The sequence below is a fragment of the Phoxinus phoxinus genome (assembly GCF_949152265.1).
Source record: "Phoxinus phoxinus genome assembly, chromosome: 8".
NCBI classification, from domain to species: domain Eukaryota; kingdom Metazoa; phylum Chordata; class Actinopteri; order Cypriniformes; family Leuciscidae; genus Phoxinus; species Phoxinus phoxinus.
In genome coordinates, this window is record NC_136883.1 from 33,192,048 (window position 1) to 33,207,416 (window position 15,369).

Here is a 15,369-nt window from a genome sequence, read left to right on the forward strand (position 1 = left end):
TTATAGGCCAGGTTTAATAGTGTGCCTTTTGACTCAGAACTCATACAGTTTATATACAAAGGTGTTTTCACATAAAAGTTAAAGCAATTGTTTTCTAACCCTCAATAGCCTACTTGCACCACCGTGTGGCCTTAAACAGGTTACATTTTTGAACAATGTACAAAATGACTGCAAAAATATTCCCAGTTCCGTTTAAGCAAATGTAAATTCCAGTTATCGACATTTATCTCTTTTATATCATTCAAGCCAACGGTCATGCAATAGGATATTTGATGTTGTGTTTGTTTTGAAACTTTTCAGTTCATGAAACTCACCGGCGAGAACATCAGCGTGTTTTGAGACTTTTCAGTTCATGAAACTCACCCGGCCCGGCGGGAACATTAGCGTCACGGGAGCGAGCACGTCTAAGCTCCGCCTTCTCCTCAACTTTGTTGCTTCTGCGGACGCGCGCCAGATCAGATCAGATCGCTCGCAGCATCTTTCTGAAGGACATGACTAGACTAAACGGACAGAGAATGGATGCAAACGTCGTGGTACTCGGCACAGACAATGTTGGAAAATCGGGTAAGTTTTTTATTTTATGATATAATATAATAATACGTCCATAAAATGCATTTATTTTTCTTTAGTCATCTTTTGTCACTTTTTTTAACATCATGCCAGAAGCAAATGCTCATACAAGTTTGTTTTGTAGCACTTATTGTCCGATTCCTGACTCGTAGATTCATCGGGGAATATGGGGATATTGGTATGTTGCCCTATTCACTAAGACGTTACCTTTAATATTTTTACACTTTTACTAACTTCTATGCTTTCTCTACAGAGTCCCTTTACACTCACAATGTCGTTGTGGATGGACGAGAGCAAACTCTGAATATATGGGATGCACCATATTCACAGGTGATTCAGTGTTTCAGAAACTGTTGTAAACATTCAAGTTAACTTCTTTGTCAACCATTTAATATTTTCAGATATCCCTAGTGAAGAAAACAGCACAAACCTCTAAGATGACGTGCTGGTCTTAGCCGGCCTAGTTTGGTCGGGACCAAAAAATAAATTTAGTCATTTATTTAGTCCTGGTCTGCTTAGCACTCTCATTGGCATTTTAACACTAAAACTTAAAGCTGCAGTCCGGCACTTTTTTGGGTTTAAAAATATCAAAAAAGACATTTTTGAAAAAAACCTTAACCAGCCAGTGTTCAAAACAATCTGCTTGCCTTACCTCGATTCAAAACGGTAAGCTTGTAATAATGATTTTAATTCCAGTGGTACTGGTGGATTTCCGCGGGAATTTCGAGCATGTCTTTGCGTCATTACGTCACTTCTGTACACATAGAGAAGGAGTCCCCGGCTAGCGTGTGGATGATGGAGGTGGAGATTTAGCTTAGCACTTGGTATGGCGGATCCCGAAAGTTTAAAGCGACAATCACCAGTGACAACTGGAGATTCACCAGTTGTAAAACCCAAAGACTTCGGACTTCAGAGTGGCTACAGAAAAAATATATTTTTCATGTTTTGACGTGATATAAGCAATCGTTAGATTTAATCAGCATGATATAGCTGCAATGCTTCCCCCCACCCCCCGAATTTGGTCTGAACAAAAGTGAATGTTACTTACTTGTTCAGATGACATTTTCCGATGAAAATTCTAATGTTGACACTTTCAAAAAGTATACTCTGAGATTGCTGATGACAGTACAGTATCCACATCGACGCGGCAGCGACAGGTTCTCCTCAATACATTGTGTTCATCCGCGCTGTTTCATGCCGATTTACTACCCACGCACAGTTAATAATTACGCGAATAACTGCAATTACAGATTTCTAACAGAGATGGCGACAAAGAGGAAAAACGACGGACTGCAGCTTTAAGATACAGAACCTAAAGGCATTGGGATATTCACAACCTCTTTGGTCGGCTTTTATTACGTATATTTCATGACAGAACTTACCGAACATCCAAAGCAATGTGTGCTGGGCTAAATGCGCTTATTTTATGTGTGTAGCCTACATATGATGTATTTTAACCAGCTGAGAACTCGTCAAGGGTATAGGCATCAGAACCGAATCTCCTCGCAGCAGAACTTAATTTGTGTGTGTGATGGAGGGATTCCAGCCGCTGTTTTGACTCCTTTACACATTTTATAAGCTCTTCACAAGTTCTTAGCATGGTCAAAATACCATCATATGTAGCTACACACATACAACAAGCGCATTTAGCCCATTGTTTGGATGTTCGGTAAGTTCCATCTCAAAATAGGCAATACGTCATAAAAGCTGACCTATCAGGTTGTGAATGCATCCCTTTGCCTTTAGGTTCGGTGATAAAAATGCCAATCTGAACACTTAGTGGGCCAGGACTAAATGAATACATTTTTTGTTCCAGAGCAAAGTAACCAAGCGAACCGAACTACAGGTGTGTGAACACACTCTTAGAACTAGTTTAAATCTAGCCATGCTTGGTAAACCATTTAAAACCAGCTAAGACCATCAATTCAGATTAGGCTGGTTTCTACTACTGTTAGTGAATAAAAAAATCATAAATAAACCATCTGAAATGTTGAATAAATATGCGGTGGTTGTCGTCTCATCAGGACCTGTCCTTGGAGTCCCTGATGTGTGAGAAAAGAGTCCAGTGGGCAGATGGCTTTGTGCTGGTCTACAGCATCTGTGACCGAGCCAGTTTCAACGCAGTCTCCAGACTCATCCAAACAATCAAAACGGCTAAGGACTTTCTGGGCTTTGAGAAGATGCCCATAGTTATTGTGGGAAACAAGAGAGACCTGCACCATCGCCGTACGGTCCTCAGCGAGGAGGGCAGGCTGCTGGCACTCTCTGCCGACTGTCAGTTTTATGAGGTCTCGGCTGCTGAGAACTACCACAGCGTCCTCATGGTTTTCCACGGGCTGGTGGATCGCATCAGGGAGTCCAGGGTGTCTGTGAAAAAGTTAGCAGGCATCAAGGGCATTGTGAAGAGCATGTCTGCAGTGTTCGCCCGCAGGCGAACGGATTCGATGTGAAGCTAGTGAGAGCTCTGGAAATAAAGCTTACTGTATATGTGGTCTGATATGACCTATTTTAAACCATCGAGAGGGACGAACTATTGCTCCCAAAAGAGTCCGGGATCTCTCACATGACTACAGCTGGACCTTCCACTATGAGATTGTCTTAGTTTGTCTGCTAAAGTGATTGAGAATGTGTTGAAAGGGGAGAGTTCTCAATACAATGCTTAAGATGCTATGTGGTAGCAGATTATAGCAATCAAAAATGGAGTTAATATTCCATAGTATGATCTCATTTGCTCACTTTAAGCAGGAAAGATTTCAGTGCTTGACGAGTGTCGGCAACAGGTAAAAACACTCGGGTGATGACGGCCGTAGGAGTCATTCATGATTCAATGCTGTGTTCTAAAAATACCAGCAGACGCAAGACGAGAATGTCTTCTGCTACATTTATCAAATACAAAAGTCTCCCACAGTATTATCATACAGAGGAGTTGTCATCAGCTCAAGGCCGTCTTGCAGTTTAATCGCAATGGACTGTTTGATGATTGCGTCTATGTGCATTCAGATAACAGCACAATGTGGCGTTTTTTCTGAGGCTGGTCAAGTGCTGCTTTATTAAGAACAGACCACACTGTGTAATTATGCTATAAAATATAATAAATCACATAAAGACTTCCCCTGAATGCCAATGCACAGTTGCAATGTTACAATCATCAGCATATGAATATGCTGTTTTTGATTTGAATACATTGGTACACCAAAATCATGTATTCGATTTCGAAGTATGTTAACTTCAGTTGATGAAAGATTGCCAATAGAAATCTGAAGTGAAACAAATGGAGTGAATACATGGTGTGCAGCTGACAGATAAATGTGTATTTATTTGTCATATATGTATAGACCACATTACGAGTATGCATGTAAACATTTTGATCTGCTCTTTCATTCTGATATAATGACTAAAGAGGAGTAGCTCAGCAAATGTTGCAATTATTCCTGTTATTCATATTAAAATATGGAACAAATTTGCCTCAAAACAGTCACAGGCTATTTTCTTCAATTATTATGCTGTATGTGTTGCATAAATCATCTAAAATAACTGAATAACCTTTGCTGTAAATGTCATTCTGGTATCTTAAAAGAGATACAGTTCTGAGGACTTTTCCATCGAGAACATTATCCACTCAAAAACTAAAAGCAGTGACATGGCAACAACAAAAAATGATTATGAAGAAAATAATTTATACTGGTACTGAATGGGTCACAACTGTGCAGTTTTTGTGTAATGAACCTGTTGTGTAATGAAGAAATCTCATTCCTCACTTCTTGGTTTTGCAAGGGAATCTTTTGGGGGGAAAAAATTGTATATGATCACCAATTGCTGTGACTGTTGATGCAATAAAATATCATTGAAAATTAGTCAGGATTTGCCCTGTGTCATTAATGATATTTACACCATCTCTGCAATTACAGTTAGTCAGTTATATAATCAGTCACAAATAACGCAAGACATTTGTATATTCCTAACAACACACATTTTATTACTAAAGATATTCAAGCCACACCACAATTTTAGCTACACTATAGCTAAAAGTTTGAGGTCAGGAAGATTTTTTTGTTATTGAAAAATCAATATTTTACTTTAGCAAGGATGCATTAAAATGATCAAAAGTTACAGTAAAGGCATATATAATGATTTAAAATATTGTCATTTTAAATTAAACGCTATTCTATTGAACGTTATTTAAAGAGTTTTCTGAGCAAATCAGCATATTAGATCATAGTAAAATCTTACTAACCGCAAACTTTTAAACAATAGTACTGTATATCAGTTCTCCAGAATGATTTATGTGCACAACAAAATAACTTTGCTTTATCATAGAAAAGAAATGCAAAAACAGTTTAGAGCCTCCACATGTATAACTAGGTCACTGACTTGAGATCATCGCTCCATTCTCACTCGGCGTTCCTGCCGTTTGGCACTGAATGTTAGAAGAAGAGGAGGAGATCTTGGTGTAATCTGTCAGACTCTTCCTAGAGGATCGGTGGTTGGATGATTTCTTGTTGCTACCCCCAAGAACTACTTTCTGCTGCATAGGAATCTGCTTTATTAACTTCTTCTTCAGCTGACGGGTTTCCTCCGATATCTCTTTGGGCTCTTTAGTCTTAAGAGGTGGCTTTTCAGAGTTGTCACTGGGACTGTGCATGTGGTCTCCTAAACTGGACTCCAGCACCATGGAGCCACTCAGACATTCTTCGTCTCCATCTTTCCCAGCCAGTTGGGAACCTCCTAGCTTGGAAGATCGCCTAGGAATCTGTTATGAAAGAAAACAAAAGCCATTCTTTAGTTTTCCACATGTGAAGGATCTCAAAGGTAGCAGAGATTATGGAATTTGGCAGTCAAGTACTGTTCATTCACATGAACGCAGAAGTAGAAAAACGGGCAAATGTCATATAGCTGAAATGAAAAAACACCAAGTATTCTTTGTCAGACATTAATAATAATGAAAGCCAAAGAGTGCTACTTCACAATGAGGACTTGTGTGGAATATTGTGGAATAATAGCTTTGTTTTCAATGACTAGGCCTAAATGCGGTTGGTCTGTCTCTTTTAGTTTCATACACAAAATAATTGTTGACTATAACACTGTAAACCTATTATTTGGGGAATAATGATTCTCTAAAATACAAAAAGTCCCTGAAAATACCATCAGGAAGGAACAAGTCACACAACATCTCCCCATATGTGGACTGACAGCCAGCGGCTAGGGCAGAGTAACTTTGGTGCCAGACCTATTGGAGTCTCCTCCTTTTGTCTAGCTATTTTGTGGGATCCCAAACAGTCCCAGGCCAGGGGTTAATTAGGGAGGGATGGGTCTGTCTGTGGCCAATTACAACTCTTTGTCACGTTCCCTGACCTCCATTGCCTTCAAAGTCTAAGTGACTGAGCTCTGAGCAACAGTGAAGGCTTAAGATCCACCTCATTAAAGGAATAGTTCACCCAAAAATGAAACTTCTGTCATTATTTATTCACCTTCACGTTGTTCCAAACCTGTAGGACTTTCTTCTTCTTTCTACTTGTGTAAAGAGATATTGGAAAACAAAACATAATAATAAAAGAAAACGAAGAAAAGAAAAAAACGCAAAAATAAGACAAAGTATTATGGCACAGGGGCCTAATTGGCAAGGTTCTGGTAAAGAAATTGGAACAGCAAACAAAGTAAAAAATAAATAAATCGTACACTAGGCAAAGGTTTATGGCACAGCGCCTAAATGAGTGGTTCTGGTACAAAAATTGGAAAAGAAAGACCAAAGAAAGTTTTTGTGGAATTTTCTGTAGCCAGGCAGAGAAGAGCATCTTATCTACTGCTAAGAACGTGAAGTAACGTGTGGCCTCGGCGCTCTTCGCTGTTAACACTCAGACTGTGGTGCTATCAGAAATCTTCCACTCCAGATTTTCCACTCAGATCCTTATAAAACACGCAAACGCACGCATCAACGTATCTCTCCCTCTCACTTCTACAGATAAGCTCATGAACAAAAACAAACCAAAAAACTATCAGACAAAACAACCCAGATATCTATAGAATGATAAGATCATCTGTGAGACGTGACTCACTTCTCAGTCTACACCAATTTTAAAACAACATAATGTGTAACAAAGACACCAAGGCAATGAAGTGTTCCCAAAACTCTCTAAATGTGTTTTAATTCAACGCTAAAGCAAAATCAACTCGCATTTTGCGAGTTAATTACTAGTGAACGGATTATAATAAACCTGAATTTTTTTTTTGTTTTGTGAAGGTTTCAGGTAAGGGATAAGGGATATTAATTACTCATCCTTAAGTCATTCTACACCCGTAAGATTTTCGTTCATCTTTGGAACACAAATTAAGATATTTTTAATGAAATCCGAGAGCTTTCAATCCCTCCCTTTACACATTCAAGGTCCAGACCAGGAAAGATATAATTAAGGTAATCCATGTGACTCCAGTGGTTTAACCTCAATTTTAGGAAGCAACACAAGTGCTTTTTTTTACACAAAAAACATAATTTACCACTTTATTTATGAAAATATTGACCTGCAATCCAGTAGGGGGAGCACAACAACGCATGCGTGTTGTGTTGACTCGAGACCGGAAATTGTTCGGTGAACACACTTTGGAAGAGCAGGTGATACAAATTAACCAATACTCAGGTAACAAGAGGCGCGGGGTTAAGACAATAGACAGCAAAGCACATGGCACAGAAACAAATAAAACAAAGCCATGTGCTCACACATAAACATGACATGAAAATGCAACCAATAAGAGCTCTCACCGACTGCGTGTTCCCACAAAACATTACAACATGAAAGCATGTGGCCGATGGAAAACAAGAGCCATGTGCTACTCAGAACAAGACACGAAAGCACGCGGCCGATAATTAACATGAATCGCAAAACCCCTCAGATACTGGCCCCTCTCTGTGCGGGCCTCAAACCCGGGTCTCCAGTGTGGGAGGCGGGCGCTCTAACAAAGAGGCTAAAGACCACAGTCTCTAACACCTGTCACTAGAGCACCTCTTGAGATCAGAGGAGTGAGGTTTACTCGCACAGCTCTCACTAGCTGGCCTCCGTTACACATGCTACGTAGAAAATGACAACACAAGAACCCCTGGGCAATGAAAACATAAACCTGGCACTCTACAAAAACACACAAGACAAGTGCGCACAGCGAGTGAATGAACACTCAATCCGTGCCTCGCAACAAGAGACAAAACATGGAGCATGAATGTCCGAACCCCAACACTGAACCGAACCCGAGCTAAATAGAAGTGTCATGATCCGAACATACAACGTATCACCCAGACAAAAGAGCGCGCGGTTCACAACGACAATACAGTTGAGTGTCAGGGCTCTGTTACCAATCTAAGAATAAACCAGACTGAAGTGATAGAATCCTGACATTATGCAACTGCAGTCACAAGCATTGAGTCAAATTGCTTGTATGCAATTCGTTGTATGACAGACGTCATCTTCCAGCTGCTTTCTGGGTATTGTGATGTAATCATCAACACCTCTGTGCCCAGTCCTTCCACTTCACATATTTGTGCTAACGGTCTGTGGCTAATTACAATATCAGACCTTGTTGTTTCCCAGAAGCAACCAGTAGGGTTTGTGCTGGTGGACATCTTCCAATAAGACTCGCCTGCTGTTTTTCAAGGAATCCAAGAAGAGATTTGAATGATTCATTACTGATCTCATCTGGTATACACATTGCAGTATAGTTAATAAAGGACAGGGATTTAAAACATCTTTTATTAGGCCTACTTGATGAGTGCTGCAGGAATATGTACTGCATGGAATCAGTCTTTATGAATCTGTACATTTGAATGAGTATTACTAAATATCACATGCACATGTATAGGCCTGGTTTCACAGGGCTTAGATTAAGCCAGGATTAGGCCTTAGTTTAATTATACATTTAAGTAGCTTTCATAAACTTGTCTTAAGTAAAAACTTCACTGGTGTGCATCTTGAGAAAAAATAATAGTCCTGACATATTTTAATGTCAGTGCAAGTTGCTTTCAGTTAAACCAGATCAAACATGAGTTTTAGTCTGTGACTAACCTTAAACCTTGTCTGTGAAACCAGGGATTAGAGTCTTTGTATAATATATTTTGCAGTGACACAAGGCCAAGTGTCAAACTCTGCAATTATTCACAGAATATGAATGATAAAGAATGAGAATGTATTGCAATAAATATTTTATGGCTGAATTAATTTTAACATTCCAGTTTGACCTGCATAAGAGCAGTTACATAAACATAAAAAATACTTCACTATCGTCAAATTAAAATAAAAAAAGAATTCTGCTTAAGCTCAGAGAAGCTTGACACTAAAATCAAATTTGTTCTATTAATTCTATATCATTTTTATTTGTATTATTTTGTAAGTCTCTTATGTGCACCAAGGCTGCATTTATTTGAATAGAAGTACAGTAAAAAAAAGTTATATTATGAAATATTATTACAATTTCAAATACCTTTTTGATATTTTAATATATTTTAAAATGTAATTTATTCCTGTGATGCAAAGATTAATTTTTAGCATCATTACTCCAGTCTTCAGTGTCACATGCTTCACATCCTTCAAAAAAAATATTCTAATATGCTGTTTTGGTCAAGAAACATTTATTATTATTATCAATGTTAAAAATAGTTGTGAGCATAAGCATAAAAAGTTGACTTATGGTTAGGCTGAGGACAGTTAGACAGTGCCAGAACGGCATTCATACACCCAGATTCCCTGAATAACATCCGTCTACGTTTGACAAGTCACCAAAAGAACATCCAAGAACGCACTGATTAGTCATGATTTAAATTATTTGTCTCCATGTCAGCTGAGTTCTCAGAAATGAAGTTGTCTGGCATTGTCATTAGCTACATGTTTGCCGCTGGCTCTCTTTGTGCATAGAAAATAAACCCCCAAATAACTGATGAACGGATAACATTGAAGATAACTGACAACAAAAGAGATTAGTTTGTTATAAAAGCAAAAACATTTAGAATTTTAATATTTACCAGACAACAGAGTCTGATTTTAAAGTAAATGAGTCAATATGAAAGTCAGTATATAAAAATGTCAGTGTGCCCTCATGATATTTAAAATATTAAATACCATTGAGAGCACACTGTGACAATCTTACATTGATTTTCACATAAAGACTTTGTCAAGCTGGTGTCTGGAATGTGTGAACTATAAAACGCTCTGTGCTTAAGTGGACCCTCTTGCTAAAAAAATGACAAAGAATTAAGTTAACTGTTTAAAAATTCCAGTAATCCAATATCCCTGTGCCAATCTGAGATCTCCAGTGGAGCCTAAAAAGGCCAGTGGCCGATCTGATTTCGAAACATGATTTTTAATCTGATTAAACATGGCCCTTACACTTGTTATGCAATGCATAACTTTTTTTTTTTTGCACCAAAATAAAACTTCAGTATCTCATAGTAACTACAAATGCTCATAATCTACAAACACTACGGTTTTAAAATAAAGAATTATATATACAATTTAAAATAACAATAAATACACAAGATTGGGGTTGGTAAGACTGGAAGTCACTTTAGCTCACCAAAACTGCATTTATTTGATTTAAAAAAATCTGTAAAAAACAGTAATTGTCACGTTCAGTTTAGCTTTGTTCATGGACTTTCAGTGTGTATCTGTCACATGTTTCTTTCTTCAGTTCTTGAGTGTTATTATTAAAGTGTTGTTTGGATTTCATCTCCTGAGTCTTCAGCCTGTTCCTGAGTACAACACAGTTACAGTAATATTATAATTTAAAATAACTGTTCTATTCTAAAATGTAGTTTATTCCTGTGATGGAAAAGCTGAATTTTCAGCATCATTACTCCAGTCTTCAGTGTCACATGATCCTTCAGAAATCATTCTGATTTGGTGCTCAAGAAACATTTCTGATCATTATCAATGTTGCAAACATGTCTGCACACGTGCTTGTGCGTGCTTGCGCCGGGTGATCCGTCTTCTCAAAGAAAGAAAAACTTAACCCACTGGACAATAAACTTTAAAATACAAGCAGAATTAAGATGCATTTCAATTCAATTTCACCAATTGTTTCTATTGGAACTATAGACTTAAAGTATAGACTATTATGCTTTTTCAAATATCATTCATGTAGTGAGTTACATAGCTGTTTGTAAATGTGTAAAATGTCTGCAAAATGTAAAAATTCAAAGTGCATGTCTCCAGAAAGAAAGAACCGATTCTGAACTGCGAAAAATGAGTTGTCAGTAATTTCAGCAGCAATTGACTGGCGGCAAGACAGCAACATAATGATATCATATTTAAAAAGAACATCACACACCTGACGAAAACATTTCTGGAGCTTTATAAGGAAACAGCCAAGCGACCAAAACAACATATGAGTTAAAATAGATTATAATTAAAATGATTAAGATTACAATTATTTCACGATTTAGTCTATTAGTAAAAGCTTAACATTTTTATTGCAATTTTGTAATTAGCAATTCATTTAATTTGACCTGTGAAGCAGATTTGTGTGACAGCAAGTTTCTTAATGGTCAAAAACATTTTTCTAATGGCACTGCAGACAGCATTTTTTTACAGACAGCAAGTTATCTCCTGCAGCCTCAAGTCACTTCCATAATCGCTGTTTAAACGAATGCACGGCTTACACTAACTGTACTTCATGTGTGTAAGACTCAAATAGAATTATTAGGTGATTATTCCCTCATTAATAAATCTCTCAATGAGTAAAACTGGCTGTGTCTATTGTCCGTGGTCCAATAGGGAATAGGGTTGTAAGAAAGTAGCAGTGGCTGCATGGGACAGACTTTAAGTATCACCTCCGCTTAAAAAGATGCAATCTAATCCTGTTCACATGAAATAAGCCAACTCCCGAGCAGGTTTGAGCTTACGGACCTGTTGCCATGACAGCAATCATGTGTAATCCACGTACAAAGAAACAAAATCAAATTTGAGAACTGGAAAAAAGCTTAAAAAATTTGATGACTAACTTCTTTTCTAAAGTGATGTATCCAAGCCAAGGTGATCTTAAACATTTGTGAACATTAAACATTATTAAAATAATTCAATGTCGCTCTCGGTCTAGACAGAATCCATGAAGTAAATATTCCCCTGCTATGCAGAGCTGTGTGTGTGTGTTCACAGCAGGCGTGGGTGATGAGGTTGAGGTGTGTGTGTTTGTTTGTGTCTGTATGTATTGAAGAAGGTCCAGTCACATGTGAAGAGACCACGTGAACTAGCTTCCAGATGCGTCAATGCACGTGAGGAGCCAAATCAAATCAAACCTAAGGACTCACTCACCAGCCCATAATAAGAAAGGTTGTGCAGCGCTCGCTCCCTGACTGTGCCAAAGGAACCCAGCACTATGTTGACTCCATCCGTAGCCAGGTTGAAACTGGTTTGAGGGGTTTTCTTTACATTACCCAGCACATATTCATTGACTTTAAGTAACTGCTGCCCTAATCCACTGACCAGACCTGGCAGTCCATTACTCTGCAAGAAAAAATAGCATCTTAATATGAGTGTGCTAGGATGATTAATCAAACAAACAATCCAAAATTTTTCTTATGCTTTTATGGAGATCTGTTTATTACTCTCCAAATGTAGAGTAATAATACTATAATATACTACAGAATGGTTTCCTGCCAGGACTGCAAATTAAGGTGTTGTGTAATATTGCTTAAATCTCCTTGCCCATCAATAAAAATGACCATTGACAATGTAATGTTTCTGGCGCATTTGAAAAGGTGTGGTGACACTAGCGAAATTCTGCGGGTAAAAAAGGTCCATAGTCGATTGTCAATAGTGTAGCGGTGTATGAAGCACTGCTCACACAGAAGTCACTTTCAAACCATGCAGCTTTCTGTTGGTCAATGCACTCGAATAGTGAGCAACTTGTTTGCCCTTACATGAAACTCCTGGTTGCACAGATTCCTATTAAAATGACTAGGTTTAACCCCCAACATTTACAATGGTAAATGTGTCCGTGACTTAAAGGAACACGCAGACTTTTTGGGACTTTAGCTTATTCACCGTATCCCCCAGAGTTACAGTAGATAAGTCCATACATACCCTTTCCATCTATGTGCGTCCCGTAACTCTGTCTGATGCACACACCGCTAGCTTAGCTTAGCACAAAGACTGGAGGTAAACGGCTCCAGCTAGCATACTGCTCCCAAATAAGTGACAGAATAACGTCAACATTTTCCTATTTACATGTTGTGATTTATATAGTCACAGCATGTCCAAATAACAAGGTCACATGAGACACAGCCATCTTCTAACCGTATACATACTGGGAACTATATTCTCAGAAGGTGAAGCACTGCTACTCGGGTGGAGTGTTGGCGTTATTTTGTCACTTATTGGGAGCAGTATGCTAGCTGGAGCCGTTTACCTCCAGTCTTTGTGCTAAGCTAAGCTAGCGGTGTGTGCGTCAGACAGAGTTACGGCACGCACGGAGATGAAAAGGGTATGTATGGACTTATCTAACTCTGGGGGATACGGTGAATAAGCTAAAGTCCCAAAAAGTTGGCATGTTCCTTTAAGACTATATATGCCTACACACTCAAACAAACAATCTAGGTCAAATAGTGAAATTGGGAAGTTCAATGGGGCGTATGAATGTTTATGGTATTACAGTACATTGGAGGACATAAATATCTAGCTTTTTTTTGTTAAAATATTAATAACTGAAGTGAAGCTAAAAAAGTCAATATTTTAAGTTTATCTGGTGAATATTTACAATGGTCTTTCATTACTAGAACTAGTGATGCTGAAAAGATCCACTCACCTCGAGCTTCTCATGCTCATTATTGGTCATCTCCTTCTGAGGACCGTGCTGTTGCCCATCTTTCAGAAACGCTGCCACAGAGCTCGGGAGTCCAAGTATTACACCTCCTATAGTCTTCATTGTCTTAATGGTAAATTCGACCTTAAAAAACACAAAATCAACATTCACACCACAGACATCTTTTTATATATATATTTATTGCTTATACATTATTTTCGTTTTAGTAAAGACGATAGATTTGCATATAAAATGTATACTTTAATGCAAATAAAATGCATGTGCCCGATTTACTGGGCTCTCTGTTGCTTGGCAGGGTGTGGATAGGATACATAGTAATTTGGCGTGCTAAGTGTACTAATTGAGCGAGCGGTATGCACAACTGTGGTTTCCAAAACGAGGGCCCTTAATTTGCTGTGGACTCTGTGAAGAGTTGGACAGAATTACACTTCAAACACTTCAAAAGGAATCATGTGCTCAACACTGAAGCCACATTTTTTACTTGTTGGAAGGACAAACTAACACTTGAATACTGTTTGCTGCTTACCAGGGGACTCACGCCAGGGATCTGTGTGACCAGTTCCTGACCTTGACGTTTGGAGCGCTGAAGCTGTGCAGCTGTCTTCTCAAAGGCACGTCTGCAGATGGTGTCGGCCAGCGCTCTCAGCCTGATGAAACTGGGACTTTGGCCAGAGGATCCAACATCAGGCTCCTGCTCTCTCATACTCCCATCATCCTCTGCAAAAAAAAAAAAAAAAAGATTGTGAGGACATAATAACCGAAAGGGTGGTATATTTAGACTGCTTTCATATTCTTTTAGAGATTCAAACACATCTTATTCGCTCACTCTCTGTGACAATAGACTGCGAAAAGGTTAAAATTCAAGTAAAAAACAACAATGGAATGAACAGACAGAATAAGTTATTGAAAAAGTTTGGGGTCAGCAAGATTTAATTTTTTTTTTTTTTTTTAAGTCTCTTATGCTCACCAAGGCTGTATTTATTTTTGATCAAAACTACAGTAAAAACATGATATAAATTTAAAATAACTGTTTTTTAATGTAATTAATTTATGTGATGTCAAAGCTAAATATGCTGATTTCCTCAAGAAACATTAATTTTATTATCAATGTTGAGAATGGATTTGCTGTTTAATATTTCTGTGGAAACAGTTGGACATTTAAAAGTTTGGGTTTAGTACTCAGTAAGATTTTAAAAAGATGAAAAGAAATTAATACTTTTATGCGGTAAGAATGCACTAAATTGATCACAAGTGTGGGTAAAGACATTTATAATGTTACAAAAGATTTCAGTTTCAAATACAGGCTGTTCATTGATCTTTCTTCAAAGAATATTTTATAATATTATTACTATACATTATTTAATAATATAACAATTGTTAATAATTGAGCATCAAATCAGCATATTAGAATTATTTCTGAAGGACCACGTGACACTGAAGACTGGAGTAATGATGCTGATATTCAGCTTTGCTCACAGGAATTAAATACATTTTAAAATATATTAAACTGATATTGTAATTGTAATAATATTTCACATTGTTACTGTTTTTACTGTATTTTAAATAAACAAATTACTTAATGTCTGTCAAAGTTAATGACGCTATGATTTTATTCATGTTTTTTTTTCTCCATATTTTCTTTTATACTGTTGCTTTTCCATGAATAGTTTTGAGCAGGCTTCACTGTGACATTTGACCCGATATGTGACAACACTGTAACAGCTAGCACCAGTTTCCGATATAGTGGGCGAAATGAATTCCTCCAGGCTAGAAAATGACAAAAACAAGCACTAAATCTTCAGGTCATAGATGATGTAAGGGTTAAAAAGAGAAATTCCTCAGGAAGCACTTCCTCTATGTGTATAAACAGAACAAACATCACCCAATGTAATAATGACACACATAACCAGTAAGCTCAAGGCTACAGAAGCATTCAGGCCTTCTCGCTCAATATCCAACACCAAATGCAATCCAATTCAATTTACAAGGGCAGACAAAACACAC

General features: G+C 37.8%; 2 protein-coding genes across 22 annotated transcripts in view; one reads left to right on the forward strand and one right to left on the reverse strand.

Moving 5' to 3' along the window:
• Positions 1–330: 330 nt before the first annotated feature.
• On the forward strand, positions 331–4,417 carry LOC307003371 (ras-related and estrogen-regulated growth inhibitor-like protein). Its single transcript, XM_079621700.1, has 4 exons — positions 331–564; positions 695–748; positions 824–900; positions 2,595–4,417. Exons 1-4 carry the CDS (start codon positions 492–494, stop codon positions 3,018–3,020), a joined length of 630 nt encoding a protein of 209 aa, XP_079477826.1. The 5' UTR covers positions 331–491; the 3' UTR covers positions 3,021–4,417.
• Positions 4,418–4,509: 92 nt separating this feature from the next.
• The window catches only part of plin1 (perilipin 1), an 89,829-nt gene continuing 78,969 nt past the window's right edge, over positions 4,510–15,369 (reverse strand). For 8 of the 21 annotated variants that reach the window (XM_079621694.1, XM_079621687.1, XM_079621691.1 and 5 more), the window contains 4 exons: positions 13,892–14,082; positions 13,348–13,488; positions 11,856–12,047; positions 4,523–5,320 (listed from right to left, as the gene is read on the reverse strand). In XM_079621694.1, the coding sequence (XP_079477820.1) occupies positions 4,934–5,320; positions 11,856–12,047; positions 13,348–13,488; positions 13,892–14,082 (911 nt within the window). In that variant the 3' untranslated portion in view covers positions 4,523–4,933. Of the gene's footprint in view, positions 5,321–11,855; positions 12,048–13,347; positions 13,489–13,891; positions 14,083–15,369 lie in introns of all 21 variants that reach the window. The other 13 variants (XM_079621688.1, XM_079621685.1, XM_079621683.1 and 10 more) reach the window with 4 other exon arrangements.

What these genes read in the sequence shown, in the direction of transcription:
- LOC307003371 (XM_079621700.1), top strand. Translation starts at nt 492, where the DNA reads ATGACTAGACTAAACGGACAGAGAATGGATGCAAACGTCGTGGTACTC. An exon ending in CGGGGAATATGGGGATATTG is followed by an intron (nt 749 to 823) that starts GTATGTTGCCCT and finishes CTTTCTCTACAG; the next exon opens with AGTCCCTTTACACTCACAAT. An exon ending in GGGATGCACCATATTCACAG is followed by an intron (nt 901 to 2,594) that starts GTGATTCAGTGT and finishes TCGTCTCATCAG; the next exon opens with GACCTGTCCTTGGAGTCCCT.